Source organism: Spermophilus citellus (genome assembly GCF_964194105.1).
Source record: "Spermophilus citellus genome assembly, chromosome: 9".
NCBI lineage: Eukaryota > Metazoa > Chordata > Mammalia > Rodentia > Sciuridae > Spermophilus > Spermophilus citellus.
The window spans coordinates 108,270,491-108,297,437 of record NC_138191.1 but is presented as its reverse complement, the minus strand read 5'-3'; the positions used below and the strand labels follow the sequence as shown (position 1 = coordinate 108,297,437).

Below are 26,947 nucleotides of genomic sequence, written 5' to 3'. Positions count from 1 at the left end.
GATTTCAAGAAATCTGTGGTCAAAGGTTTTTCTGCTGGAGGGGACTACCTGTCCATCTGCCAAAGCTCCTCTGGCTTCCTACCTGGGTGCTGAGACGGGCAGTGCTCACCAGACCCACAGCCTTGATCAGCTCCCCCTTCTCCCCTGTGTGCTGGGAGACTGGCTCTAACATGACTCTTGGTGCTGGAGGACTTGGCTGGGTTGTGGTCGTGGGATGGGGATTGGTAGGTGACAGGGGCTGTTGCATCTGGCTTTGGCTCTCTCAAAACCCTCAGGCCCATGTCAGAGTGTGGTTATGGAGCTTCTAGAGTAAGGACCCACAGAGTCATTGTGAAGTCTGCCGGGTATTTCAGGCACGTGTTTAGAACGTGCCTGGCACATAGCTGGTGTTCGTTGCCAAAGGCGATTACACATGTGCTCGTACTCAGTGCACATCCACAGAGCTCCGCGGGGCGGCAGTGCTCAACACCACTGCAGACGGGAGTGGGGGTGATCCCCTGTGAATTCCACCTCTGTGCCCCAACAGTTGAGGAAGCCAGAAGGGAAAGGCATGGGAGGGAGGGGGAAAAGTAGGGGGAGAGGCATCAGTGGAGAGGAGGGCAGATGGAAGGGACAGGGAGAGGGGCAGGTGGAGGGTGCCCATTCCTTACCCTCTTCGGCTTCCAGCTCCTCTAGCACCCCTGTCTCTTGGCACTTTTTGCTGTGGGCTTTCGACTTCATGTGCTTAGTCAGATTCCCTGGAAAGGAACGAGGACAGACTCAGGTTCAGCTGCAGGACAGGGCTGGGGAGGGCCAGAGGCAGCTGTGGCTTCTCACACTAGAGGCCTTGCCAGCTGCAGAGGCTGGGCAGAGGCCAGGCACCCCTCGGCCCCAATGTTCAGGCCAAGGCGTGCAGCCAGAGCTGATGGTTGTGGTAGAACACAGGAGCTGGGATGGGGAGGGCATGGGGCTGTGAAGGGACAGACAGAGGGTCCAATGAGAAAGAGAGATGCTGGTTAAAAAACAAAACCAAAAAAAAAAAAAAAAGAAAGAAAGAAAGAAATTATTAAAAGATCACTCAAGTGCAATTGTTTTTTTTTTCCTGATTCTGATTTCAGTCTGGGTCCAGGAGCTGGCAGCTTGCCTCAGACAGGATGACTGGCCACCTCAAGTGGTGCAATAACATAGGGACTCCCACTGACCATCATGACGGGTGGGGACTGAACATGCCCTTCTGGCCAAGGACTCTTCCAGGCAGCCCATAGGGCAGAACCTTAGGGTCTGTGAAGAGGATCCAGGGCAAAGTTACTCTTAGGGTTGGAGAGAGGACAGAAAGTAAGAGTAGGGACATCACTGGCCATGAACCTGGGAGCCACAGGGCTGGGGCCAAAGCCTGGCCTCCCTAGTGGAGTGTCTTTCCTGGGCCTGTTTCCTCAGGCCAATGTGCAGGGCAGACACAGGATGCAGGTGGTTCAGGGAAGGCCAAGGCTCTTTCCTGCCCCATGCCTACAAAACTCTTGGGGAGGCCAACTATGCCCAAAGTTGTAAGACCAGCCCTGCAGGCTATGGAGCAGGGGCCGTAGCTCTGTGAGATCGAGAAATGGGAACAGCAGCTTCATTCCTTTCTCCTCTGCCATGTGCACAGCATTTCACGAACCACAGAGTTCTGTGGACAGCCATGTCCTGGGAGGAGAGGTCAAGCGCCCCTAGCATGCCCCAAGAGAACAGGCCAGATGCCTTGGATGTTCCTTTGACCCATCCCAGACTGTGCTCTGAGGACTGCTGTATTTCTGTATGCTCTACCACATAATAAACCATAAGTTCCCCAAGTCAGGTGCTTTGTCTCATGAATTGTATTAATGTGTAAGTTTGAATGAATGGATGAGGAGAGGAGAATGGAAAGAGTTAGACATGCTGGAATGGAGGTAAAGAGAGATTGGTGGAGGGATGGATGGCTCGGTGGCTAGAGGAACTAAGGAAAGCAGAATGGGAAGAGAGCAGAGGGAAGGGACAGAATGAGCAGACAGGCAGATGAATAGATGGCAGATGAGTGGATGAGGGAAATGAACGGGCAGATGGATGGAAAGGGAAGTGGAGAGCTAGTGGAGGGAGAGCAGCCGGCCGGCTGCACACACATGCGGAAGTGGGAGGTCAGACTGCAGGAGAGGAAGGGAAGCTGCACGAAAGGAGAGATGGACGGAAGAGTGCGAGGAACAGACAGGGAAAGTGGATGGTGGAGAAATGAGCTGGAGAGGAGACGGACGGGTGGGTAAACAGGGGGACTGCCCATGGATGATCAAAGGGTGCTTCTGAATCAGCCTGAGAACTTTGGGGTTCTGCTGAAGAGATGGGGGAGGAGAGCTTAAGCTGGGATTCCCTGAGGTGTGGGGAGCCAAGGGCAGCAGGACAGGTGGAGAGGTGCCCTCCTCTCCTCTCCTGCCACTGGACAGAAGCCCGGCTGTTCTACTCCTGACCATAGGGGGAGCAGAACCACATCTTCCCAAGACATTTTGTGACCAGAGGGTTCCCAAAGGTCTCTATCAGCCTCGTGAATGCCACTTTCGCTGTCATGCCTGAAGATTGTCAAGAGGTGGGAAGAGGCTCCTGGGGTCTTCCGTGGACCAGAGACACCAAGCCCTGGAAGCAGCCTCCTTGCATTGATGACCCCAGGCCACCGAGGACATGAACACTGCTCCTTCTGGCCATCATGCCATTTCTCACAAACATTTTTCCCGAGATGGTTTAGGTTTCTTGCCAGTCACATTAGATACTGAGCACACTGTGGGTGTACAGTGCCCCCTAGGGAAATGCCATCACAAGTGTCGGGGAGGGACCTCACAGACCATATAATCCAACCTCCATCAGGCTGAGGCCTGTCCCTGCTGCTCACCTAACTCTGGGCCCAGGTGCTGATGACTCCATTAGCTAAGATCACTGGCTTAACCACCATGGTTGACCAAGTGGCCCCAAGTCACAGTGCTAGCTAGTTTAGAGCCCTGACTGGGCCCAGGTCTCGGGGCGCTGGGGGCCTTGCTGGCTCCATGCAGGGGAAGCCACGGTCTAAGATGATTCTGAGCATGAGGCCTGGGGTGGCCCAGGCTCTGCCGCTGCTGGCTGTGTGACCCTGAGCAAGTTCTGAACTTTGCTGAGTCTGTTTCTGCAGCTGTAAAGTAATACCTACCTTGTGGGGATGCTGAGAGGATTTGAAGACACAACCCATGCGGCAGGAGAGTGTGGCTGGCCCAGAGCAGACCCACCCCCCTCCGTGACAGTCACTCTCTATGGAGCACCCAGGGACTCTGCCACACCTGGTGCTGGGCCAGGAGGAGAGAGGTGCTCAGGTGATGCTCATGAAGAAATGGCTTCACCTTTCGGTCTGGGCCTCAGGGATGCTCAGGAGAAGGCCCCACAAAGTTCCCACTTGGCAGGTCTGCCTCTTCTCTGCCACCACCCTCGGAAGCTGCAGGGAGGCTGAGGTGACTCTGCAGGTCATGGGAGCAGATGCTGGACGAGCGGCCCTGAGCTCGTCCTGCTCCCCCCCCCCACTCCTCCTTCCCCACCTGTCACTGCCTCCGACCAGGGAGAGGCTTCCTGACCCTGCAGAAACAGGCTGGAGGCCAGGTCCCTGTCAAGGGGCAGAGCCACCGCTTCTCACAGCCAACCCAGCCCCCCCCATGGAAAGTGACAGCTTGGAGTGGAGGAGGAAAGGCCAGTGGGGGGAAGGTGACGGGTATCTGGAGGAACGCAAGGCCTGTCCACAGCTGCCATCTCTGTCCTCTGAGGTTGCGATCGGCGCAATGGCCCGCACACAGCACAGCCACCCTGCTGACCTCGGGAAACCATCTGAAGAGGACAGACTACAGGCCAGTCCACGGGCCTTTGCTCCTCAGGTGGCTCCCAGAGGCTTGAGCTGCCACTTCCACGTCTGACACAGAGACGAGACACAGACAGGCAGACAGAGACAGACAGGAAGGGCTCCCAGACACGGCACAGCCAGGCAGAGGTGACAGGGGTCCCGAGGACTGCCAGGCCAAGCCTGAATGCTCACGTAGGCTGCCTAGGCCACAGCTTAAGGGAGAGAGAGAAAAGTGGTGGAGGTCACCTGAGAGGTGTGCAGACAGCCCAGGAGAGGGAGGGGCCGCGTTATCAGAGCTTGGCCCCAGGGAGGCCCAAGAGCTCCAGTGTCCTCCCCGCTTCATGGCCACCCGCTCTCTGCTTCCATCTGCCACCGCCCCAAGAGGCCCCCTCTGCTAGGCACAGAGTTTGGATTCTACCTTTTCCGATGTCCTCTGGCATTGGCCCCGGAAGCTCCCCGGCTGACAGCAAAGCTTCCCAGGCCTGGCCCTGCTTCAGAGGACACTCCGCACCCCTGGAAATGTGGGGCACCACCCCACCTGCTCAGATTCTGCACTCTGTGGTGGCTCAGAGAGACCCAGGAAGGGAGGTCAGGCCAGGGGTGGCCTCCACTGAAGGTGCCTCCTAGAAAGTGGGGGTTCCCATGAAGACCCCAGACCTTACTCAGACTTGGCAAAGCAGGCAAGGTAGAGGAATTCAGCAGGGTCCCTTAGGGGACTGCCTGTGCTGGGAGTCAACAGGGATGGGCTTTTCCTGTCTCACATGGCAGAGGCTCCCAGAGGGCTGTGTGCTGGGCACAGGTGTGCTGTGTGGCCTGTGGCCAGGAGGCTCCCCCAGGTTCCTCATGCCGACGATGGAGCCCTGTGATCCCCTGGGTGTGCTGGGAATAGAAGCAGCACTTGCCACCCACTCCAGAGGTCATCGGACTGCAGACCTGACCCCTCCCTCCAGAGAGAGGAGGACCTGCTCATCCAGAGGAAGGGGAGGGCTGGTGCCCTTGAGGCAGGGGCTCTCGTGCATGGTCACTTCTGGTTCCGGGACTCACTTTCTTCAGCTTCTCAGGGGCTTGGACAAGAAGCCTTCCACTTTTAGAGCTGTATTACTTCAGACTGTGTTACTTAAACTGTCAGCCAATTTTCCCCATCTTTCTCTTCCATAAAATTCCAACTGGCTTCTTAAGGCCACAGGAAGTTGGATTGTAGGGGACATTTGGGGACAGAGCCTGAGTCCAGGCTGAGTTGAGCTGAGTTGCCCTGGGTGTGGCAGGGCTCTAGGGATAGATGCCTTTGATGTGCTCATCAGCAGGGTAGGAGGCTCCAGGCCTAGCTGCACTCTCTGGGACATTGTTTCTGAGCCATTAAGAGAGAAGAGGACACAGAAAAGGAAGTGGGGGGGGGCTGTGTAACTCCATCTAACCCAAAACCTTGGTGGGAAAATTTGAGTTCAACTCAAAGATGACGTTGAGAGGACAGACGAGGGTCGGGCTCAGCTAATGGGGTTGGGAGACCAGAAAGAGGAACATGGCCAGAGAGGAGGCCACTGAGCCAGGGCATGTGATAAACTGGCCTCTGATCTAGTACAGAAAGAACGGAAGGGGCCAGGCAACAAGAGGATGGAGGAAGGAGGGAGGCTGGAGCCTCTACTGGGTTCTTTCCACAGAGGCTGCCCAGCGGCCACCACTGGGAACAGCTTTATCAACAGAAGAAAGGACAAGTGGCAAAGCCCAAGTCTGTGCTGAGTTTTGCTCCCTGGAAAACAATGTGGGGCCATCATGAAGGGCCCCAACATGCTCAAAGGAGAAGATAGCACCCTTGTGTCCAAACCATGACGCGGGCATTTGCAAAGCATAAGAACTGATCCACTAGGGTGCTGAGGGCCTGTGCCCCCCTCCGAGGCACCCCATTCTGCTCAGCTCCCCAAAACAGTGAGCAAGAGGCAGGACCCTCCCTGCAGGTCTCGAAGGGAAAGAACTAACTAAATCCATCCAAGAATCTCATGGACCTGGTTCATCCAACCCCCGGCGGCCAGGCCACTGCTGTGACCCATCACAGCTCTCTGGGATGCATGCTCTCAACAGCCGGTCCTTCCTTTCACAGGTGACTGCCAGAGCCTGTCCTGACCCTGATGTGGGTTGTGGCTGGGGCAGGAGTGACGCTGCTGGTCTGGGGTGGGGCTGCTGGGCCCTTTGCTAAAGGCTACTGAGAAGCCTGGCAGAGCAGGGGCATGGCGGGGGGGGGGGTGGTGGTGAGGAGGGGTGGGGCAGGAGTGAACTCTGCACAAGACGTGTGAGCATGCGAGTGTGCCGAGTGGCCCAGGGTGGGATGGATTTCCAAATGCAAGAGTGGCAGTGACGGGTGGGTGTGGATGCTGGACATTATCAGATCAGTGGATTAACGGCTACGGAGACATGCAGAAGGAAGAGCGATGAGATAAGTACGAAACCAAGAGCTGGGCAGAGTGCCCCCAGGGAGGTGAGGGGGTGTGTCCCCAGGGAGGTGAGAGGGTGTGCCAGTAGGAGGAGGGGCTGTGTGCGGGATCCAGGAGCACCTGCGGGGGCAGCCGTGGGTGCCACTGCCCAGTCTGGAGCTGGCTGTTCTGCCATAGGCACCAAGTGGGGTGGGAACTCAGGAGATCAATGTCAGGCCCCAGGCAAACAGGTCTGTGCTGGGGCTCCCAGAGGGGAGCTCCCTGCAGGGGGCAGAGCCAGTGCCCCAGCTGACTGTCTCTTACCTTTGGTTTTAAAAGCAAAGTGACAGTGCTTGCACACATAGGGTCGGACGTCAGTGTGGGTGCGGATGTGTTTCTTCAGCATGCTGGGCTTCTTGCAGCGAATTCCACACTCCTCACAAACATATTTCCCTCGGCCGCGGCCTCGCACATATACATACTCTTCGTTTGATTTGTACCTATGAGCAACAGGTGTCATGTAAAGGAAAAAAAAAAAAGGGAGGAGAAGAGGCAGGTTCCCACCTCAGAAGATGCACGGTTTCCTAGCTTTGCCCAGCCCGGTCACGATGCCTGAAGTGGAGAATGTGGAGCACCGTGGGCTGGGAGGGAGCGAGGCGCGCTGGGGATCCATGGTGGACCCCTGCACCCGGCCACCTCTGAAAGGTACGCCCGCCACACCTGCCTTTCTCCCTAGAGTAGCAGGCAGGTGCTTCCTGCCAGGGGACACAAGCACATTTCTGACAGCCTCCTTTCCACAACCAGCCCTGACCACCGGGCCACAGAGAGTGAGCCCCACACACAACAGCCACCGTAGGCCACCAGAGTCACAGAGTAAAATCCCACAAAATAACAGCAGCAGCTCTAGAAGCTGTGATTCACCCAGCTCGCCTTGTGCCGGGCACTTGACCTGAATTAAATCACAATGACCTCTCAACAAAGAGGACCTGACCTGACCCCAGGTTCAGAGAAGGCGAGACATTCACCCAGGATCCTATAGCCAGAAAGGGACAGAACCAGGATCTGAACCTGCCTACCCTGAGCCCGTCCATTTCCCAGGAGGGGTGAAAACAAGCCGTCAGGAAGACACCCCGATGCTCCAGGGAGGCAAATGCCAGGGACCACCATTATTTTCCTGGTTTCAGAGCCTGGTGGCCAGGAGCCCCGTGCTCTCTCCCTCACCCCGGCTCAGTCATGCTCTGTAGGAAACAGACTCCCAGTCACATCAGGAAGCACCAGCCACTCTCAGGGGCCTCTGGACTGGCCAACCCATTTGCTGGGGCTCAGGGCCACTGACCCCAGGACCCTGAACTGGAAACTCTCATTTCCATCAGCAGGAGGAAGCCCACAAGGCCCACAGGCTCAACCGACGATGAGCGGACTGCCATGTTCTGGCACTATAAATGAGCACGTCTCCAGACGCAGATGGGCGAGGCTGTGGCGGGCAGCGGGGAATCCTGGCCGGCTTCCAGGAGAGAGCTTTCTGACTCATGAAGCCTCAGGGCTGCTGGCAGGGTGCTTTGCAGGAGGTGAGCATGCCTTCAACGCCTGCAGCAAGAGCTGCCCATCACCACACTCAAGAGAGAGGCCAGGGAGTGATGGGGACTGGAGCGGGGACAGGAGGTGACAAGGGCCCGACCCTGCTTCAGGAGCCTCAGCTTAGGGCTAAGAGAATGTCACAGGGATGGGCCTGAGACAGGGCTCTGTGAGGGGCTGCAGGCAGCAGCAGAAGGGTCACCCCACACCCCACACTCACCTGCACCCGCACACACCCAATCACACTCACACCCCAATTATACATGTCCCTCAAACTCTCTCTCACATATACTCAGACTCTCATTCACACCCACACACTCACACACCCTCACACATGTACGCCCCCACACCAGCTGCACACCCCTCCACAATCACACTCAGACACCCTATACTCACGCTCATACACACATCCCCACACTCAAGTCCAAACGCACCACTCATGCTCAGTCTCTCTCACACACCCTAGTTCCAGCCCCCTCACACTTTCACTCTCACACCCACCCTCACAGGCTCAGACCTCACATAGACCTTACACTCTCTCACACTCATGCCCCATACTCACGCTCACACCCTCATTCGTGCCTCCACTGCCACCACACTCCTCATATTCACACACATACACGCGCGTGCACACACATGCACACACACACACCCCTCTTACACTGCCATGCTCAGGCTCTCACAAACTTCTGCACTCATACCCTATACTCTATCACACACACACCCTGCCCACTCATGCACACTCGCATGTGAATTGCTGTCCCCTATGGGCCTGTTTTTTTTTGTCACCTTAGATTTGTCCATCTGCCTCTCAAGGAACCTAAAACTGTCCTTCCTTCACCTTTACAGGTGCTGACCAGCCAGTCAGGCAGGGTCCTCAGGCCCCAGGCCACCTCAACCCTGGTCAGGGGCACGCGCCATCTTGTGTTCAAGAGGAGGAACTGCAGGCTCTGGAGGAGGGGTGGGGAGAAGTGACTATTGTGCTATTAGGAAGATCACCCTCCCGTCAAACACGGATGTCTGCCTACTAAATGATAACTCTTCAGCATCATGCAGCTGTCCACACAGGATTTTAATTACCATGACCCTCTATTCCCTGGGACCCAGGGGAAGCAGGTTGAGACAGGGCACCCTTTCCCAGCCAGGAGAAGACAAGAGGATGGCTGGACCTCCTCTTTGCACCGGAGGTTCCTGCTGCCACCTGGCTTCAACCTCCATCCGGCCCTGCCTGGCGGGTCCATGAAGCTTGAGTTACTCTGACCACCTAGCATGATGGTGTCCTTTGGAGTCAGATTTCCTGCACCCTCCTGCTGCCCACAGCCTCTCTGACCTCTGCTGCATCTGGGCTCTGCTCTGTGCTAAGGTCCTAGCGCCAGTCCACCTCAGCTATCCCAGCCCCCTGCATTTCTCCCTCCATATCAAGCTCAAGCGAACGGTGCGTGGTCTTCAGAGAGAAAGAAAGAGAGACTGAGTCCTCTAGGGCGGTGACTTGACTGGGGTTGGGGCACACGCAGAACCATGTACCCACACTTTGCCAGGCCACAGAAGGTGTGTGCCCTCTGCACCGAGGGAGAGCCCGAGTGGGAGCAGTGGGGAGGATGGTGACAGGTAGTTGGGAGGACTCCCAGCAGGGACCCCAGGAGCAGCAGCAGGGTTGATAAAGGCCTGGGGTGTGGTGGACGAGAGGAGTTGAGGCTGGACAGGCAGGGCAGGGGGATCACCATCCAATGCCACCTTAAGGAGCTGAGACTTGCTCAAAGTTGTCTCTCATGTAGATATAAAGTCTCAAGGGCAGTTCTGGATGTGTGGGTATGGTTTGGAGGAGGGGAGTGAGTGTGGGCTCCTGTGCCAGGACAGACCCGAGGGTCTTCGAGTGTGGACACCAGAAGACGTTGGTGGCCATCTGGTTGGGGTAGGGGTCAGAATGAGGGAGAAACAAAGATCCAAAGTTTGCAGCTTGGCTCCCTCAGGAGGCACCGTTCAAGCGTGAGAGGGATGCGATGGGGGATTCTGATTTTCAACTGCTGTGTCTCACACTCAGTGAGAGAGACGTGAAGGAACGTCGAGCACACGGGGATCTGTGGGACGCAGGAGAGTTTGTGCAGACCTGCTTGGAGAAGGTGAGCACACAAGAGAAAGAAAAACCAGACCAGTACCGTGTCATGGCAGAGGCCTGGGTGGCCCCAAGGATAAGGGTGAGCAGAAAATATGGTACCAGGAAACCTGCCCCAAACAGAGGAAGGTCAGAGGAGCCAGGAGCCAGAAGCCAGGAGAGAACTGTGGTTTGGACGCCCAGAGGAGACGTCTTTCAGAAGGGCGGCCAGTGGGGCTGAAGGTGATGGAGAGCCTGTGGAGGGCCGCTAAGGGCTGAGCACCCCAGGCCCTGGAAGACACAGCTCTGGCAAAAAATGGGATCCTGCGACTCCTCTCCTCCATGAAGGCCGGGTCCACGCCTTGTCTTTGTGTTTCCTAAAGAGCACAGCCCAGGGACAGGCATGGGGCAGCTGTGTATCAATGTGGGCTGCTCCCTCCTGCCTGAGGACCTGGCTTTGCTGCCCGCACAGAGGTCCCACCCTATTCACTGTCACCTCCTGGCTCCTTCCAACCACAGACACAGGCTCTGCTCTCTCCATCACAAGCCCCCTTGATCCCAAGCCACTCCAGCTCCAGCTCCTCTGCTTCCGTGCCTAGACCAAGGTTGGAAAGGGCCCTCCGTACTGCTGTCCATCCCCTCACCACTCCACGCTCCCTGGGTCACTGCAGTCCGGCTCTGCTGACCACCAGTCCTTGCCAAGCTCACAGGGTTACCTTATCCTGTCTGCCCTCTTCCCTGCCTTCTGGAGGCAACTGCGTGGCTGGGGTGACTGTTCCCTCTAGACTGCGCCTCCTGTGCAGCCCTCTTCTTTTCCCCCCAGGCTCCAGCCTGTGTGCCTCTCACCTGGCCCCTTCCCCAGGTGGCTTTCCACCTGAGCACTCACAGCTCCCCCTCCTCTCTCCAGCTCCAACCAGGACTACAAGGCTGAACATCCCCTCAACATCCACCTGGGGGACCTTGGGCAGGTAAGGTCTACCTCTAGGGAGGTAGTCAGTGGGAGGAAGTTAGGACACCCGGGTGTGCCCTTGAAGGGGAAATTGGGACCCTGGTCCCTTCCTCTCTCTCTGCTTCATGGCCACCATGAGATGAGCAGCTTCCTCCACCAGATGCTCCCCACCATGAAGTGCTTCCTCACCAAAGGCCCACAGGTGATGGTTCAAGTGGCCATGAACTGAAACCTCTGAAACCAGGAGCCAAAGCAAACCTTTCCTCCTTTAAGTCAATTATCTCAAGTATTTTGTCACAGTAACAGAAAGTTGACAAATAGGAACAAAGCCCTAAAAGGTTCAAGTGACATGGCCAGGATCACCCTGACACGATCTTCCTACTTAGTCCCCGTCCCCATGTAGACTTGCTGCACTACCACTCTCAGATGGAACCCACCAAGGCTTTCTTGGCACCTTCCCTCTCTGGTTTCCCAGGGACCTGTGACACTGCAGACAAGCAAGAATGGTATCCGTCTCTACCCAGCCTTTCCTGAAAGTCCAGCCCTGGGCTGGACTCCCCAGGTGTCCACGGCTGCAGCAAATGCCCTGAGAGGGCTAGGGCCGGAAAGCAGGCCTGTGCGGGGGCCTTCCTGGGGCACAGGCCTTCCTCCCAGGTCTGCTCGCTGCCACCTCCTCCACCCCAGGCTGCTCCTTGGAGACCTGGGTCATAGGTTGCCCTGATCCCATGCGGGGAGGGGACTAATCCCCTGCCTGCTTTGAGGCTACAAGACAGCCCTCCACAGACAGGTCTGGAACGGTGGACTGCGGGCCCACTGCCTGCCTGTCTTCTGCTGTCCTGATAAGCCAGGGGCCTTGGTCAGGCGGTATGGCTGTGCTCTTAAAGGAAAAGAGCTTCTTCTGTGGGTTTCAGATATCCTGGCTGGAGGGACCTTGAGTTTGAGGTTGGGCCACCTGTTTGCCTGAGGTTCAGAACTGTGTCTGCCAGGGGCTCTGTAGAGTAGGGCCAGAGGCCCCCATGGCTACATCACCAGGGTCCTGAAGCCCTGGTAGAAAGCAGCTTTCTGTCCTGCTGCTTGGAGTCAGGAGATGATGGGTGACTGCCTGGGCATGGAATTGCTGGGCTCTTCCTGGATGACTCTGCTTTCATTCTCTTGCTCTAAGACTCGGGTCTCAATGGAAAAGAAAGCTGCTCAAGCAGCCTGTGAACAGGAGGGTCTTATGCACTGCATCTAATCCAGATGCAAAGAGAAACAGAGAGTTGTCCCAACTTATTAGACAGCTAGAAAGTGTGAAGTGGGGTGAGAGCCCAGATCTGACCCTGGGGCTGACTTGGCCAGGGTCACACAGCTGGACTTGGTCAGGGTCCCCACTGCCCATAGCTGCTAAGCTGAGCTGCCTGCCTGAACAATCAGCAAGTGACACCTTGCACTGTGGCCTCAGACTCTCCAGAGGCAATTAGACCCATAAGTTCCACCAAGCCCATAGGGGCTTGGCACAGTGTTCCCAAAGGAGGTGGCATACCAAACACGCTGCTCTGGGTTCCACAAGACCTGGTGGGATGGGAATTTAAAAGGATTTCAGGCAGAGCGATGGATGAGGTTGCTCTTCCTGGCTCTGAATGGGACAGATTCATCAATGAAGCTGCTCTATAAGGTAATGAGCTCCCCATCATCAGCCGAGTTCCCACAGGGGCTAGATGAACAGGAAGGAGTTCCAGCTGCCATGAGCAATGGCATGTCTGGCACAGTGCCAGAAGGCTGTAGGTGGACCTTCTGGTTCACCATTGTAAAAGGGATATGGGCATTTCATCAGCTACTTCATATTCACCCCTAAGATCCAGCGTAGGCTCAGGGTGCCCAGGGGCATGGCTGGCACTGTGGTGAGCAAAGCAGAGGAGGCCTAAGGACAGGGGAGTGGTGGGCACTGTGCAGAACTGGAAGGCAGGATACACTCTCTCTCTACAAGGACAGGGAGTACACCCATCTAGCCAAGTGTGGCACGAGGCTGTCACATCTTCTAGTGCTTTCAAGAAAAGCTCATATCCAGATGTTTTTTTAAAAATTAAAAATATTAGCAAACTTTAAATAGCTCCTCCTGGGTGCCAAGCACTATTTTAAATGCTTTGCATGCATTACCTCATTTAAATCACATGACAGGCCTGTAAGACTGGGGCTCCACTCACTCCATTTACACCAGAAAACAGCAACAGGTTAAGTAACCTGCCTGAATCCACACAGCCTGTGAGTTAATAGAGTTAGAACTTGAACGCATGTAGCCTGGCTACAAAGTTCAGGTGTTCAACTGCTGTGCAATTCTGTTTTTAAAAACACTTCCTAGCCAGGTGTGGTGGTGCACACCCGTAATTCCAGAGGCTCCAGAGGTTGAGGCAGGAGGATCACGTGTCAAAGCCAGCTTCAGCAACTTGGCAAGGCCCTAAGTAACTTAGCAAGACCCTGTCTCAAATTAAATAATAAAAAGAGCTAGGAATGTGGCTCGTGGTAAAGTGCCCCTCAGTTCAATCGCAGTGTGTGTGTGTGTGTGTGCGTGTGTGTGCATATATCTCCCAAATAAACAAACCAAAAAACCCTCCAAAACCAAACAAGGAGAGGCAGATCGAGTTGGGAGCTGAACTTCAGGTTTGAAGTAACTTCCTCAAGGTCATACAGCTAGTAGACAAAGGCACATCTCTCCTTCTAGCAGGATTTTCTCTCCACCAAGCTGTGTTATTCTCTTAAAGGAAGAGATGAACTCAATGGCCTCTGAGTTACCTTCCTAATCCGAGATTCTATGAGGCAATTCCACATTTATGTTATTGACTTTTCCATTTATTATTAATATTTAATTATCAAACCTCACCTCTCCTCCAAATTGGATATTCTGAAGGCTTGTCAACCTTCTGATTTTATTATCATCTCATAGCACCATGTGCTTCCCCCTCAGGGGCACGCCACTTGGGTATAATCGCACAAAGCGAGCGACCAGAAACCCACTCTGTGTATTGAGGCCTGCTTTCGAGGGCAAGCCTGTGTCCTGTGAAGCCAGGCTTAGGTCTGGTTCCCAGCGGTCACTGCACCCTGGAGGTCTGGCCACAGTGAGCTGGCTGGCTTGTCTGCTCCCCGACGGAAGCTCAAAAAGGAAGGGATGTCTGTGGGGAGTGGAGCTGGAGGCAGGTGGCCCAGCCTGCGGAGCTGTGGATCTGCTAAAAATACTCAGTTGTCCAAAGTAGGAAGCACACGCCTTGGTGGAAAATGAGTCGGGGCGGCTGAACTGCGGGTCACTGGGAAGCTCACACTGGGTTCTGAGCACGTCTCAGATCCTCCTCTTGACTAGGTTCTGCAGAAATGACATCACATCCTAATGTCTGGGGTGGGGGGGCATTTGAGGCACTGTTCAGACCCCGGCCTGCTGTGCCAGGAGTGCCAGGCCACACACACGTGATCCAACCAGGCACAGAGCCCACCACCAGTGGAGTCTGTGTGCAGCGGTGTGAGCTGTGAGCAGGGTTCTGTTTACTCAATACTTATTTAGGCCTGGTCTGGGCCTGAGGCTGGTCCAGGGCCGGGAGTATGAAGCTTCGTAAGACTGACCTTGGTCTCGAGAGTGACTCACAGCCACTGAAGAGATCACAAAACAGACAGAGACAGGAGTAGAAAGTGTACAAAGGGCAGTGGCGGGGGGGGGGGGCGGTGGAGTGGGGTGGGGGTGGTGGTGGTGTCTCAGGTGGCTCTGGGGTCTGCAGGGGCTGATCTGGGAGACTCCTGGTCTTTGAGTGGAGGATGGAGTAGAGGCAGTGCCAGAGGCCAGTGAGAGGCTGGGGCAGGAAGATAGAGGCCACAGATTCTAGAGAGACAAGAGCGGTTCAAGGACGCCTTCTTTTAGACCTGCTGGAAGCACCCTACTGCCAAGACCAGTCCCTGTCCAGTTGGCAGGCTTGCTACCCACAAGTACCATTTTCACCATTTCTTGGCTTTATGTCACAATCTTTCAACACCAGTTTCCAGCCTCAGCTGGCAAGACAGAGGTGGCCTAGAGCTGTGACACCCGCCTGGCGGTGAGAACAGGAAGAGCCTTCTTATTCCACGCGAGGGGCTTGATAGGTGGAGATGTGGCGTAGTGACCTCTCATTGACCAAGTCAGACGCCTAAGCACCACCCCGCAGGCACCAAGCCCGGCTGAAGTCAGCTTAGGTCTGCAGAATGCGGCCCACACCCTGTTTCCGACCAGACAGGGAGATTAGGGAGGCAGGCAGGCAGCCAGAAGCCTGGGCCCCTCGTGTTCAGAGAAATGAAACCGACAGAGAGGAGTGGACTCCTCGAAGCAGAGAGGGTTTGGAGTGGTGCCAGCCTGCAGCAGCCTGGGCCAGCTGGGTTCTAGAACAACGACTTACAAACTGCTCAGGATCTGTGGGGGGTGGGCGTGGGGAGGCTGAGCAGGGCGTTCCTGGGGTCCTTCCTCCCACAGCTGCTCTGAATGAGTTGTCTTTCAGAGCGGGTGTCTGTGTAAACTGAACATGGTGTAGAGTCCTGTGATGTAAAAACAATTTGGAAATCACTGGGAGAGAACACTGGTGCTTGCAAGATCCTTCACACCTCCGACGCAGAGGGGCCCTGTGCTTCCTCTGGCAGGGCTGTCCCCTCCCACGGCCCGTACATCTTTGGCACCTGGAGACTCACAGTTTCCCAGGCGTCCCCTGCTTTCTGGTGGCCTGTGCTCTCACCCATCATCTGGGCTCTGTCTAGTCCAGCTTCTCTTTCATAGAACGGTCTCCAAAAGATAAGACTCCACCTGAGACTTCACAGCTCCAGTGTTTTCACATCCTTGAACAATTCCATGCGTGACGGAGTGCTCCCTGGACTGGCCACCTTCTCCTGGACTCTTCCAGGCTACTCTTTTAATGGTGGAGTGGCCCAGGACACAGGCCTCAAGTGGAGCTGGACCCAGCCCAGTGTGATATAGGATCACGTCTGCCTCTAATGTTCTTCTGACCTCACTCTCTTGTCTCAACAGAAGCAGGTGGGAAGTGACCAGATACTTCCTCCTGCCTTGGTGGAACTCTGTGGCCAGTGTTCTCAACACACAAGGGCCAGAACTGTGGGGACCCAGGGCTTCCACCTGCACCTGAGCTCATAGTTTTGGGGTGCCCGCTCTGTGCCAATCCCTTCCCATATGTTATCTTTTCCACTTTGTTAACATTGACGAACATACATTTTATTCACAAAAAAGCACTCAAAAAATGTCAACGAGGGTCAAAGGTGCAATCTCTAGCGTGGAAGAAGACAGCTATTGTTTATAGCTTACTCTGTGGGGGCACTTTTTTACAGAAATTAAATAGCAGAAATTTTGGCCCATTTTCATATGACAGCCCTGGGGACAAATAGCAGGAACTGAGGCTGGAAAGCCACCTGAGGCCAGCTTAGAAAAGCCCTGGCTCCAAAGTCCACCTGTTAGTTGTTTTTGTCAGGTATTTTGTTATAGTCAGGGAAAGCTAACTAATGTTAAAACCATTTAAGTTGAGGGAAATACAGATTCCTGTGTGGGAGGAAGCTGGACTCAAGGTCCAGAGGGTCTGGTGGGAATCTAAATGGAGACAGCATTCCTGCCACATCAGCCACAAATAGGTGTGGGGGTGAGTGGGAAAACAGGGAGGAAGGAAGGAAGGGTGTTGTCCTGGCTCAGAGGGTGAGACAATCTGTTGATATGGATGCTGTCAGGGCGCTAGATAGGGATGGGGACGCTGAAGAACCAAACTGTAGAGTTCCTACCTACCTGCTCATGGCTCCCAGCCCCAGACAGAGGGCTGGTGCTGACCATGCAGAGCAGGTGGCTGGTGGCTCTGGCTATGACATTGTTCCATTATGGGAACTCCCAGGTATCACTCCAGGCTGAATCACCCCTTCAACAAAAGCCTTGTTCCTCTACCCCTCCCTATGGACATGTGATTTTTCCTACATCAGGGCAGGTTTTCACTGTGGTGAGCTCTTTAGGGGTGCCCAGAGCCCTGGGTGCAGGGAAGGAGCCTTTGTGAGCCAGGGGCAGGTGTGTCGTGTACTGACAGGCGTTTGCCCACATCTCTTCTCTCCTGAATCCTTCCTGAGTGTACTACTCCCTGCCCCCAGTACAGGAGATTGAACCCAGAGGCACATTACCTCTCAGCTACATTCCCATCCCTTTTATATTTTGGTACAGGATCTCTTTAAGTTGCCCAGGCTGGCTTTCAATTGGTGATCCTCCTGCCTCATCCTCTGGAGTACCTAGAACTACAGGTGTTTGCCACCACATCCCCATGATTGCTCTGCTTTTAAAATAAGGCCTCTGAACAGAACACCCCTCTGAACAGAACTCCCTGTCTGGGATGCTCTTCTCCCCTCCCACTTTGATTAAGTCCCTGGGATGTTACCCTCACCCAGCTCCAAAGGGAAGGCAGGGATTTGGTGCCCTGAGGCTGGTACAGCTGTCCAGCCCTGGTGACAGGGGGACCATCAGCTGGTCCCCATGGTAGGGCTCTACCATCTCCCCCAGCCATGGCCAGTTTTGTAAAGAAAATGGTGGATGGAGAATAGCCCCCAAGAGCCCTCCAAAATCACAGCCAAGGGGATCAGGAGCTCCTCAGGACACCCCCTCCACGGTGACCGTGTCTGTGCCAGGTGTGGTCCAAGGAGGAGGAAGAGCATAAAGAGATGCTCCGTGTCCCTCTCCTGACAGGAACCTGGTTCCTGGGAAGGTCAAATGCTGAGAAAGAAGAAGGGAAGCAGCAAGAAGAAGGGAAGGGTGGAGACGGTGTGGGTGCAGAGGAAGGAGGGTGGCCCGAGAAGACGGTCCAGAGCAGCAGCACCCCAGGGGATGGGGGTGGAGAGAGAGACATCGGCAAGGATGGCGTACCAGCAACGTGGACAGGATTGTTGGCTGAGGACGTGACACACTTTAGCACCCAGACTTTACCATTAAACAATGGTGCTGGAGATCTTGCTTCAGGTCTCCCTAGGACATGGGACCATAGGACACCAGTTTGTGCTGCTCTTACCCTTCTGACATGGAAATCAGTAGGACAAAAGATCAAGGTCTGGATAAAAATTATGCAGGGCCAATAAAAGCCCCTGTGAAGTTAACCTGTTAGATTTCATGCAGGTTGATGGGCACAAGAAGGTGACAGGGTCAGAAGAAATTCCAGGTGAGGAATAAAGGGATTTGGTACCTGCATTTGAAAAGCATGGAACAAGACTTCTCTGATGAGCCCGTTGCCAGGACTGGGCAAGCTTTAAACTTACAATAGTGCTTCACCCCTCACCTTAAAGGTCTGACTGCTCCAAGTTGGGGCAACTTGTCTCCATGAGCAGAAGGTGGGGTGGCTGAGCCACGGCTTGGCTCCAAACTGCAGAATCAGAGGTGATTGGGGCTCCTGCTCGCTGATCCCACCTCCTCTGCCTTCTGTTAGGCGTGCCCTATGCTTTGCACAGTTCTTAACAGGACAGAGGGAGGCATGGTTTTCACAGAGGGAAGCAGGTAAGAAACGTGGCTATCAGAAGCTTCTAGAGCTCATCCATTAAGACCGAGCTGGAGGGTTGTCATTGCTGTCTCGGCTGTCCTTCAGCAATGCCATTTCTGTGACATCTTGTCAGAGACTCAAACACATGGTGATCTGAGCAGTGACTGCTCTTGATGAGTGAATGTGCTCATGACCCAGATGCTGGGCCCAAGAAAGCAGACCCGGCCTGGGAGACAGAAAGGGGCAGAGGCTGCGGATGCGGAAGGGCAGGTAGGTGCTTCTGAACTACATGGAAAGGCTTTCCACTGGCTGGGGACGGCACCTAGTGCAAGGGTCCGACCTCATGCAACAGTTCAGCTTCTTAGAATAGTCCCGTCTCCTGGCCCATCTTTGTCATGCACTGTCCCCTTAGGCACCTTCCCAGCCTTCATCTCAGGAGCCAATGCCTCGCCTCAACTCATTCCAGTGACAAGTGCCCACCGTGGAGCTGCAAGCCACACACAATCTTGAATAAAGTTTCTGGCACTGTGCCACAGAGCCTCCTTCCTTGCCTGGTGGGCGCGAGGCCACACCTCGGCTGATGGGCACTCCACGTCACCTCTGCTATCAAGGGCTCTCTGGGTTGCTGACGATGTCTTGGCCTGTGGCTCACAGGACTCAATGCAGCTACTCAGCCATTTCCTGCCCTGGCTGCACAACAGAAGCAACACCACTGCACACTGACACCTGCCGTCCTGTGGCACTTACAAGGCCTCTTCCTAATTTCGGGACTCCACTGATTCCATCTTGGAACCCAGTGAGGGGGGTGATGTCAAGCTTCTTTTCCAAGTGAGGAAAAGAAAGCTCAGAGAGGGAAAGCCACATGCCCGAGGCCACAGAGCCAGTGCATAGCAGAGGAAGGACATGAACCTCCCACCTCTGTATTAAACACCCCTGCAGAAGATGCTGCTGGTAGGAGGAAGGCTCTCCGCAGCACAGGAGGGTGGGCAGACAGCAGAGGGTAGAGCTCCCTACTGTGAGCCCACCCCTAGCATGAGCCCCGGGGAAGCAGCAGCACCTCCATCTTCTCCCTCCTCTTCCCTGGGTCCCTCTGGGCCCTGGGCACAGGCAGGGGCAGGGATAGGGTCTCCCCAGGGGTCCACGCATGTGGCCGAGAGGGATCAGCACCGGCACCCCAGTTTGTGGCAGGGTGCGAAGGAAAGAACGTGGGCTCAGGAAGCAAATGGGACTGACGGTGATGCCAGCCCTGCTCCCTACAGCTTGAGGGACCATGGGCAGGTCCCCAAGTCCGTGCCCTTAGTACGTGATGGCTGCTGTGGCTGCGGGTGGGTAGGGAGCACAGTGGATGGAGGCGGGTGGGACAGGTTCCGTGCCCAGGCCATGCCACAGGCAGGTCCTCGGTGAGGTTCACCAGGGTCAAGCAGATGCCCCAGGGTCCTCCCGAGGCACAGTGAGGCTGCTGGGAGGAGGCAGGCTGAGCTGACCTGGGGGGAGGCCTCCCTCCCCCTCACTCACTAGAACCAGCTTCCTCAGGGCTGGACAGCGTGGACTCGGGGCACAGAAAGGCCCCCGTGATGCTACGGTGCCCTCTAGCAGCCGAGAGCTGACGGGGAGGCTCTAGGGACAGGTCAGAGTGGCTCTCCAGACAGGCTGGCTGCACTCTCAGAAGACACCCATGTCAGTAAGATCTGGGCGCGGAGGCCTGTGCTCACCTTAAACCTCCAGGCCCCAGGGAGGGGACAAGGTGGCTGGAGACTGGAGAGGTCAAGAGCCCTGTCCAAGGTCACACAACCATTGGAGCAAAGCCAGAACGGTGACCCTCGATTCCCTCCCTCCCAGTGACCCCTGCTCCCTCCACGCTGCCCTGCACAGGGGCCGCTGCCCGGCCAAGCACAGAGTCCACACACAGAGGCCCCAGAAAGCCTGTGGGCAACTCTCCAGCAGTACCAGCTGGCCCAGATGAAGTGTCACTTACCACTGCTATTTAAAGCATGTGAAGTGCCTTTCAGAAACACCCCCAGCAAGAAGGCAACCTGGGGGCTGGAAGTACATCCAGAGAAATGCAGGAGCACATGAATGAGAACAGCTTCTGCTAGCACAGTTGGCTGAGAGTGGGGGCAGACCCTGGGGTTCCTCTAGCCTCCTGGCTCCTCATGGGAGCCCTGTGAAGTGGAGAGAGTCATCCCTACACCACAGATGGGGAGGTGAGCTCAGAGAGGCACAGTGACTTGCCTTCAGCCACACAGCCAGGAAGTGGCACCATAAACCAAAGATCATTCTGATCAGGCCCACGGTCTACATGTTTAAACTTCCGTGTTTTAGGGCAACTATGGGCTTTATTAAATTTATTTTTCCTGCTTGTGGGCTCCAAAGTTGGCCATCAGGGGAAGCACTCATTTATCTGAACCAAACAGAAAACAATAAAGTCAGCAGAAGGTAACGTGAGATCCTGGGGCTGAGAGGGACAGGGGGGCCCAGCAGGCAGGGCAGGTGGGAGGAAGGTCAGGGGTGCCATGGAACTGGGGCATCTTGGCTTTGAGGAAGAGATGGCCCTCCAGATGGAGGGAATGGCACATGCAAGGCACAGAGACATGGGATGGGAAGTCACAGGGTGACGGGCAAAGAAGGAGCCCGAGTGGGGTGTGTCTAGGCCTGACCGGCTGCAGATTCTTTGGAGGCAACTGCAGACTCCACAAGGGCTCTGGCTGGACCAGTCTCTGGAGCCAACCCTGGCAGGGAGCCGCAGGAGGACCAGGCCTTGGCGATGGGAAGAACAGCCCCCATGCATGGGGCATTGGGAGTTATAGTAGTTTTCATTTCCTCATGTCCATTCTCCCCTCACAGAAGTGAGATGAGCGATTCGGCCTCCTCTATTTGATGGGAAAGAAACAGAGGGCCTTCCCCTTGTAGCTCAGAGATCCTCACTCACAGCTCCTCCTAAGCCTGCCCACCCGTCCCATCCTCTCTGGCCACCCCATCATCTGTTACCTCTTTTACCATTTCCCTCCAAGGTGCTAACCTCTGGTCAGCCTGGACCTTTGCCCTCACTGGTTCCTGCATCTGGAAAAATCCTTCCTTCCCTCCCCTCCCTTCTCCTTGCCTTTGTTAACTGGTCCTCAGACCTCACCTCAAAGCCCCTGCCTTCAGAGCTGGTCCACCCTCTCTGAGCCTCCTGGTCAAGGGTCTCAGGAGGTGCCAGAGCTGGGCTTTAGGACAGAGGGAGCTAAGGGCACATAGCAAGCATGGCACAACCCTCAGAATGTCCCCACACTGTGGTTATTCTTCCTCTGCCCATTTTGCAAATGGGGGGTGCACAGAGAGGTTAAGTAACTTGCCCAAGATGACAGCCTGGCAGGTAGTGGAGCTGGACTCAAATCCGGGCTCCAGGGATTACTCCTGCCTCCCACCTGTTCCTGCCCTTGTCCTGTCCTGCCCACCCCTTCCATCTGCCTCCATCTCTGTGTGTCCCCTGGGTCCTCAGTGCTTGTGCTATGCGTATACAGTTGTCCTCTCATTTGGTCCTGGCTCAGGGCCAGGAGGCAGTACTCCTCCTGCACCCTCTAGATGGGGAGTGACCAGCTCTGCAGGGTGGGCCGCTTCCCTCAGCCGTCATGCCCACCAGGCACAGCCAAGCCCAGGTCTCAGCCTCCAGATGCAGAGGCGATTTTCCCAAGATGGTAGAAGACGACCCAGCCCTGAGCACCTGGCTCCCGCCACGCAGGGCCACCCTTGCCTTGACTGGCCTCCCGGAAGCACTCTTCCCGCTAGCTCCATGCAGACCACACCAGGCTCACAGCTCCATGATCCAGGTGTCTTGGCGGGGGTGGGGTAGGGTGGGGGGAGGCAGAGCCAGAGGTTGGAGACAGGCCTGCCTGAGCAGAGGCCTCTGGTCCACCTCCCCCTGCACCCACCCAAGGCTCACAGTCACGAAATTGCGAGTTTCATGTGTTACATTTTTTCTGACTCACATTAAAATAAAACAGGAAAAATGAAATAAGGAGCATTTGTCCAGGTGCTGCCTAAGTCACCCAGACGATTTGCATCGCAGCCTGTGACGGGCTGTTACCCAGCAGCAGCCCACATCAGGAACCTGCTAGAAGCGCAGGCAGTCTGGGGGGAGCCTGGGGGGGGGGGAGCCTAGAGCCCAGCAGGCCAGGGAGGGAGACCTGGGGAAGATTCCCGGGAGGATGGGATCCGGATTCCAGACGGCATCGCGCTGAGACCAGGATGGGGGCTGGGAGAGGGGAGAGGGCAGGGAGCAGGAGCTGCTGCTCCCCGCATTCCCGCCAGGTGGGCTCTTCCCCATCACTGAGGTTGAGGTCCAAGATCACAGGGAGGAGGGAGAGGGCGGAGGAGGAGGGAGAGGGTGGAGGGGGAGGGAGGCTACTGAAAGGGTCCCCATGCCAGAGGAGGAAGACAGGGGGTGGTGGAGTGTGGCATGGGTTTTGACAAATACCAAGGAGCCCCTTACTCCCCATTGCCCATTTGAACCCCTTCTCTCCAGCCCAAGTCAATACACTAGTTGTTTCTTAAAACAAAACACACATATGTCTATGGGCGTCTATTCGTGTGTGTCACATCTGTGTATATGACACCGAGGCTCGGGGTTCTGGCATTGTGGTACTGGCAGTGTGCTTGGGGCCTCATTTTCCCAGAAACCCAGAGAGCTGGACATTATTCTCTCCATTCCACAGACAAGAAGACTGAGGCCTCAAGACTGAAGTATACAGACAGGTAAGAGGTATGCAGATAAGCAGGACCAGAATGATATCTGTCAAACCTCCAAGCCTCCCTGGGTTGCCTCTGCCTGCCAGGGACAGGGAGTCAGCTGCAGAGGGAACTAGCAGGGACCGAGCACCAGGAGCAGGTGGGCTCTGTGGGCCAGCTGCTGAGGTGCTCAGGGGGTGCTCGGGGATCTGAGCAGGGGGGTGGGAAAGGAAGAGCAGGGAGCTGCCGGAGGCCAGGGACCAGCAGGTTCAGAAGGATCCAGAGGCCTTGGGGAGTGGGCCAGGCAGTCAGATGAGAGGTCCTGCTGGCCCCCAATGCGGCCCGGCAGGGCCCTGCAGACTGACCAGGCTGGACGCAAGTGAGAAGCAGCTGGACGAGGAGCAGGGGTCGATGTTAGGTGGCCCCACTCCTCCCCTAAGGCACCCCACTTCTGAGACATTCCACTGGCTCCACCCAATGACCCGACTCTGACTCCTTTCACCACGCTGCTGATGGTCCCTGCCACCCCTCCCTTAGATTATGGTCACAGCCCATGACAGTTACCACCTTTGTCCCCCTCCAGCATATTCTCCACTCAGCCCCCAGATGACCCTTATAAAACCCCTCCACACCAAACCCTCAGAGGACTTCCGCCCCACACCTCACTGGAGGCAAAATCACGCCCTTGCATGCCCTAAAGGATCCAGGCCTCCTGCCACCTCTTCTCGCACCTGCCCCAGCCTTCACTCGCGGCTCCAGACACACTGGCCCTTACTGTCCTTCACACACACCACACGTGTCCCTGCTTGGAGCCTTCCCAATGCCGGGGACAACAGGCATTTCCTTTGTTACAGGAGTTCTGTGTCTATTCTAGATATTAATCCCTTATCAAATAAATGATTTCAAATAGTTTGTCCCATTTCCTGGGATTGCCTTTTCTCTCTGCTGATAGTATTCCTTGATGAGCAAAAGTTTTACATTTTAATGAAGTCAAAATTGATCTCCCTTTTCTGTTGCTGTCTGTGCTTTGGTGTTCTATCTAAAAATCACTTTCAAATGAAGTCCAATGTCATGAAGTTCCCTCCTCCCCCCCAAGGAAAAGCAAATAACTCAATCCATAAATGGGCAAAAGAACTGAACAGGCACTTTCCCAGAAGAAATACAAATGGCCAACAAATACATAAAAAAATGTTCGATATCTCCAGCAATTAGAGAAATGCAAATTGAAACCCCACTAAGATTCCATCCCTCCTATGTTTCCTTCTAAGAGTTTTACCGTTTCAGCTCTCATCTTTAGGTCTTTGATCCATTTTGAGTCAGTCTGGTATGTGGTGTAAGATAGGAGTCATACATCTATCTGAATTTTTACACATACAGAGTTAAATGAAAACATGTGTTTTGTGTTTTGCATGAGGAAATTTAGTTTTTCTACCACCATTTGTTGAAAAATATTTCTCCTTCATTGAATGGTCCTGTCACTCTTGTTGAAAATCATTTGACCATAAATGTGAGGGTTTATCATGGACTCTGTTCTACTCCCTTGCTCTCACTGTCTTTATGCCAGCGCCACACTGTTCTGATTACTGTAGTTCTGTAGTCAGTTTTGGAATCAGGAAGTGTGACACTTATAACTTGGTTTTCTTGCAAGACTTTGTTGCCTTTTCAAGGTTCTTTGTTCTTCTTCTGTCTGTTTGCTCTTACAGCCTTAACGTCTATGAGAGTTGTCACCCAATAAAAATTCGATGAATGAAAAATAAGCATTCTATGGCATTTGTGTCATGGGCCAGGTACTGGGGGCTAAACCAATCTGCTCAGATCCCTGCCTTGAAGAAATCTGACAGTTTGGGACAAGCTGGCAAAGAGCAGTGCATTTGGTGGCAGAATGCATGAGGTCAAAGGGGGTAGAGAAGCAGGTCAGTGGACTCTGGTGGAGCAGCTTCCCAGTAGGTGAGGGTTTGCCCAGTGGAGCAGGGGTCAGGGCACCTGAGCAGCACAGAGGACGGGGAGGGCAAGAACTGGAGATGATCAGGCCAGAGGCTTCTGTGGGTCATGTGGTCAGGGAGTGGACGATGTAGCTGGAGAATGGCTCTCAGGGGACCCGGCCTTGGGGAGCCCAGAGCCTCCACTGCTCCTAGGGATCCAGGGACAGCTCAAGTTTACTTCTCCCTTTGTTAAAGAGGTTCCCTGGGCACCCAGGTCAGCTGATCAGAGGTTTAAAGGGAGGCAGAGAAGGAAGAGTGGCAGACAGAGGTGTTGTTTGATGGGAAGGCCAGGGTTTGGATACACCTCCAAAGGAAAATTCAGGTAAGAGCTTGCAAAGGTCAGATGGGGACCAGCCCTAGCCACAGTTTATCAGCCTCTGAGAGGACACCATTCTGTGTACTTCACAGGGGCCTCCCAGAAACAGGTAGGTCCTGTTATCTTCCCCCAGGTACCAATGAAGAAAGGAGCTAGACAGAGGGTGGGGGGAATTGCCTGGGGAACATAAGTGGCAGAGCTGGGACTGAACCTAGAAAGTGTGTCCACTGAGGCCACCACACCTGCTTCTTTCCTGGGTCCCCATCTTCTTCTAAGTGAAAGGGCAGGAGTGGCCTCCAAGGGTCCCCTCGGTGGGACCATGATACCTCGGTGGGGAAGGCTGGGGTCCCTAGGCTCAGGCAGTAGGCAAGGCCTTTGAGCTCCCCTGGACCCTGACTGTCTGCAGAGCCTGCTGAACCCCAGCCCCTCCTCACACCCAGGCCTTCCTGCAGAGACCCAGAGCTTGACTCTCGGCCGGGCCCCTCATTGTTGTAGGAGGGAGAAGTGAGAAGGCTGGGCCTGGTGCTTCCTGCCAGGTTGGCCCAGAGCCAGGGAACCAGGGGAGGCCAGCTTCCTGCTGTCAGTGCACTGTCCACAGCTGGGTGGCCTCTCTGGGAAAGACTAAGCAAGCATGGAGCCCAATCCCAGTGGGCCCCGGACAAAACCCCACTGTATTCATAGCAGCCTCCCCCAATCACTGCAGGCCGGGGTCCCACCCTGAGGGGCCCACCAGGAGAGACGACAGGGATGCTGACTCCTAGGAGGAGAAGGAAGAGGACCTGGACCATGTGGCACATCCACGAGCTCTTTCCTGTAGCAACCAGAACCCAGAGAGACCCTGCCAGAGTCCAGGCTCAGAGAGGGGCCACCACTGGCCAGAATCGATGCTGCTGCTCCCTTCTTTCAGCCTAGGGGCCACCACCAGTGAGACAGACCTCAGAAAAGCTCAGTCCTGAGAGTCTGGTCCTGAGCCTGCCAGTTAAGCAGCCCCAGAAACTTCTGAGGGGAACCTTGGGAAGATGCAGATTCGGGTGGCCCTGCTACTAGACTTGTAAGTCCACAGGGCCCATCTGTTCTGCTGGGGGAAGGCTGGCTCCCCTTTCTTCGAGTCAGCCCATGCCCACCCGGGCCTCCACTGGGGACTGTCTTGGCTGCCTGGACCCTGAAGATTCCACCTCAGAATCTGGACAACACGGTGGACATAGCTCCCTTGCCTTCCAGGCCCCCGCCAGCAGCCTCTAGTCCTTGCTGCCTTCCCTGGGGAGGTGCTCCACCTGCCCTTCGCTCAGGCTCTGGAAACCCTGCCCAGCCCCTGGCTGGGTGCCGGCTGGCTCTGGACTGCCAGCCTCACTGGCCAGCAGGTCACAAGGCCTTGCTCCCAGCCTGGCTTCTCCCTGGCTGCCTTACGTGCATTTTGGCTCTTGTGTCTGTCCCTGTCGGCTGTCACCATGTTCCCGGGAGCCTGCCTGCTCAGTCGACAGGTCCTCTACAGCCCACCCAAGCCCAGCCTATTTTCTGCCGGCTACTTTGTGGTAGCATACACTGTCCCCAACCTTTCAGTCAGGGGGCTTGTCCTACCCCGGGCTGCAAGCCACCTGTGGT

At 55.4% G+C, this 26,947-nt stretch overlaps 1 protein-coding gene across 2 annotated transcripts in view; it reads right to left on the bottom strand.

Annotated features, from left to right (window-relative positions):
• The window catches only part of HIVEP3 (HIVEP zinc finger 3), a 464,171-nt gene that overhangs the window by 10,098 nt on the left and 427,126 nt on the right, over positions 1 to 26,947 (bottom strand). For both annotated transcript variants that reach the window (XM_081305082.1, XM_081305083.1), the window contains 2 exons: positions 6,565 to 6,740; positions 651 to 737 (listed from right to left, as the gene is read on the bottom strand). In XM_081305082.1, the coding sequence (XP_081161208.1) occupies positions 651 to 737; positions 6,565 to 6,740 (263 nt within the window). The remainder of the gene's footprint in view (positions 1 to 650; positions 738 to 6,564; positions 6,741 to 26,947) is intronic.